The sequence below is a fragment of the Papilio xuthus genome, unplaced genomic scaffold (assembly GCF_000836235.2).
Source record: "Papilio xuthus unplaced genomic scaffold, Pxut_1.1 DF828142.1, whole genome shotgun sequence".
Classification (NCBI taxonomy): Eukaryota; Metazoa; Arthropoda; class Insecta; order Lepidoptera; family Papilionidae; genus Papilio; species Papilio xuthus.
In genome coordinates, this window is record NW_013530507.1 from 43,329 (window position 1) to 45,084 (window position 1,756).

At 53.1% G+C, this 1,756-nt stretch overlaps 1 protein-coding gene across 1 annotated transcript in view; it reads right to left on the reverse strand.

Moving 5' to 3' along the window:
* The window catches only part of LOC106113966 (protein VAC14 homolog), a 7,305-nt gene that overhangs the window by 1,298 nt on the left and 4,251 nt on the right, over nucleotides 1–1,756 (reverse strand). Inside the window, exons 9-13 of the mRNA XM_013307025.1 lie at nucleotides 1,561–1,671; nucleotides 1,311–1,485; nucleotides 1,107–1,225; nucleotides 420–499; nucleotides 6–157 (exon numbers count right to left, since the gene is read on the reverse strand). Of these exons, the coding sequence (XP_013162479.1) occupies nucleotides 6–157; nucleotides 420–499; nucleotides 1,107–1,225; nucleotides 1,311–1,485; nucleotides 1,561–1,671 (637 nt within the window). The remainder of the gene's footprint in view (nucleotides 1–5; nucleotides 158–419; nucleotides 500–1,106; nucleotides 1,226–1,310; nucleotides 1,486–1,560; nucleotides 1,672–1,756) is intronic.

Here is a 1,756-nt window from a genome sequence, read left to right on the forward strand (position 1 = left end):
GGGGCGTACCTCGTGAGGCAGGGCTGCAGGGGCGCGCAGTGCAGGCGGTGGCGCAGCGCGTGGAAGGCGTCGCTCTGGGGCAGCAGCATGAGCAGGCCGAAGAGCGCACCGCGCAGCGCCGAGCTCCTGGAGCCGGCCAGCAGCTCCAGACGCAGGTCTGTGTATGTATGTCATATGTGGTGTTAGGTTAACTCTGTATGAATATAGAACTGGTGGTATCGTTTACGTGTCCTCATGTTTAACACGGAGCTCACCGGTGACGAGCTGGTTACTGTTATATGTATAAAGTTTGTCGGCGAGACGTCAACTACAACTGAAGGATCTCAGTCGGATCGGTGAGTCAAAAGAAAAGTATAAATTAAAAATATTTATAGAATGAAGTGTTCGGTGGGGCGGGGGGGGGGGGGGGGGGTACTCGCAGGCGAATATCGGAGACTCGATGAGCTGCACCAGCTTGTCCACCTCCGTGAGAAAGTCCACGGTGATGTCCAGGTCCCCGCTGGCCAGGAGTTAGGCAAATCATTCCTCGCCGGTACATTGTGCTACATACGTGTATAATAAGTATTAACTGAATGTCCCTATACCTCCGTAGACATATCTCGCTTATTATTCACGTATTTATTTATTATATTATTAATATAGTACATTTGATATATGAAATTAAAAATAATGCAAAATATATTATGTTAAAAGTTAGAGCACCACCGGCTGCGGGATCCCATGACTCGAGCAACCAGAGGTCAGAGCTGCAGAGACAGGAACCATCTCATGATGCGGTTTCTAGATTAACTGCCTTTTGTATCGGCCCCTTAATCAAACTGTTTAGCGAGACCTTGTTGAGATGTCGGTCGAAACTGTTCGCTATCAGTCCATTCACCGATACGACTGTCGGAATAATGATAGTCGATTTCATACGCCACGTGGCGATAACCTCGTGAGTCAAATCTACGTATCTTACTTATATTATAATATGATAGAAAAGCTTCGACAACAAAATCATAAGTCGCAGCCGCGCCGCCAAACCGTACCACCAGAGAAAAGGATGCACATAATAATATTGGTTTTCCTAAGAATGGTGTCGGGCAGTAGGAGCATGAAAAGGATACAATGTTGCGATGAGGGCGTTGCAGTGCTCGTAGTGATGAGTCAGCAGGCAGAGCGCCAGCAGCGCCACGGGGCTGTGGCACCAGCACCGGTACAGCCCTCGCAGCAGCTGCGCCGACCCCTGCGCACACGCACACGCACACCGCGCACTGTACTGTGCACCCCCCGCCCCGAGCATCGCGGGGGACGGGGGGCGCCGCACTCACCGGCTGGTCCATGCGGCGCAGCTGCAGGCGCAGGTGGTGCAGCTCGGCGGCGGTGAGCAGCATGGTGCTCAGCACGTCCACCATGGTGGCGGCGAAGCGCAAGTTGCTCTCCTCAACCAGGATGCTGGCCAGCGCTTTGTATATGTCCTCGGCGTTCAGCAGCACGCACAGCTGCCTGCACACGGGCGGATCCAGTCGTCACCTCGGCCTATGAGCGGAGAAGCGGGAGCAGCGGCGGAAGGCGACTTGCCTGATGATGAAGGCGCCGCGGTCCTCGAGCAGGCTATCGTCGGCGGCCAGCAGCCGCAGCAGCGCGCGCAGGAACTTGTAGTAGTACGGGCTGGACTCCACATCGCCTATATTATGCATGTTTTATGAACATTATATCACTATTTTGGGTAATGAATAGCATATGTTTGTGTTCTTGTGTGTGTGTGTGTGTGTGT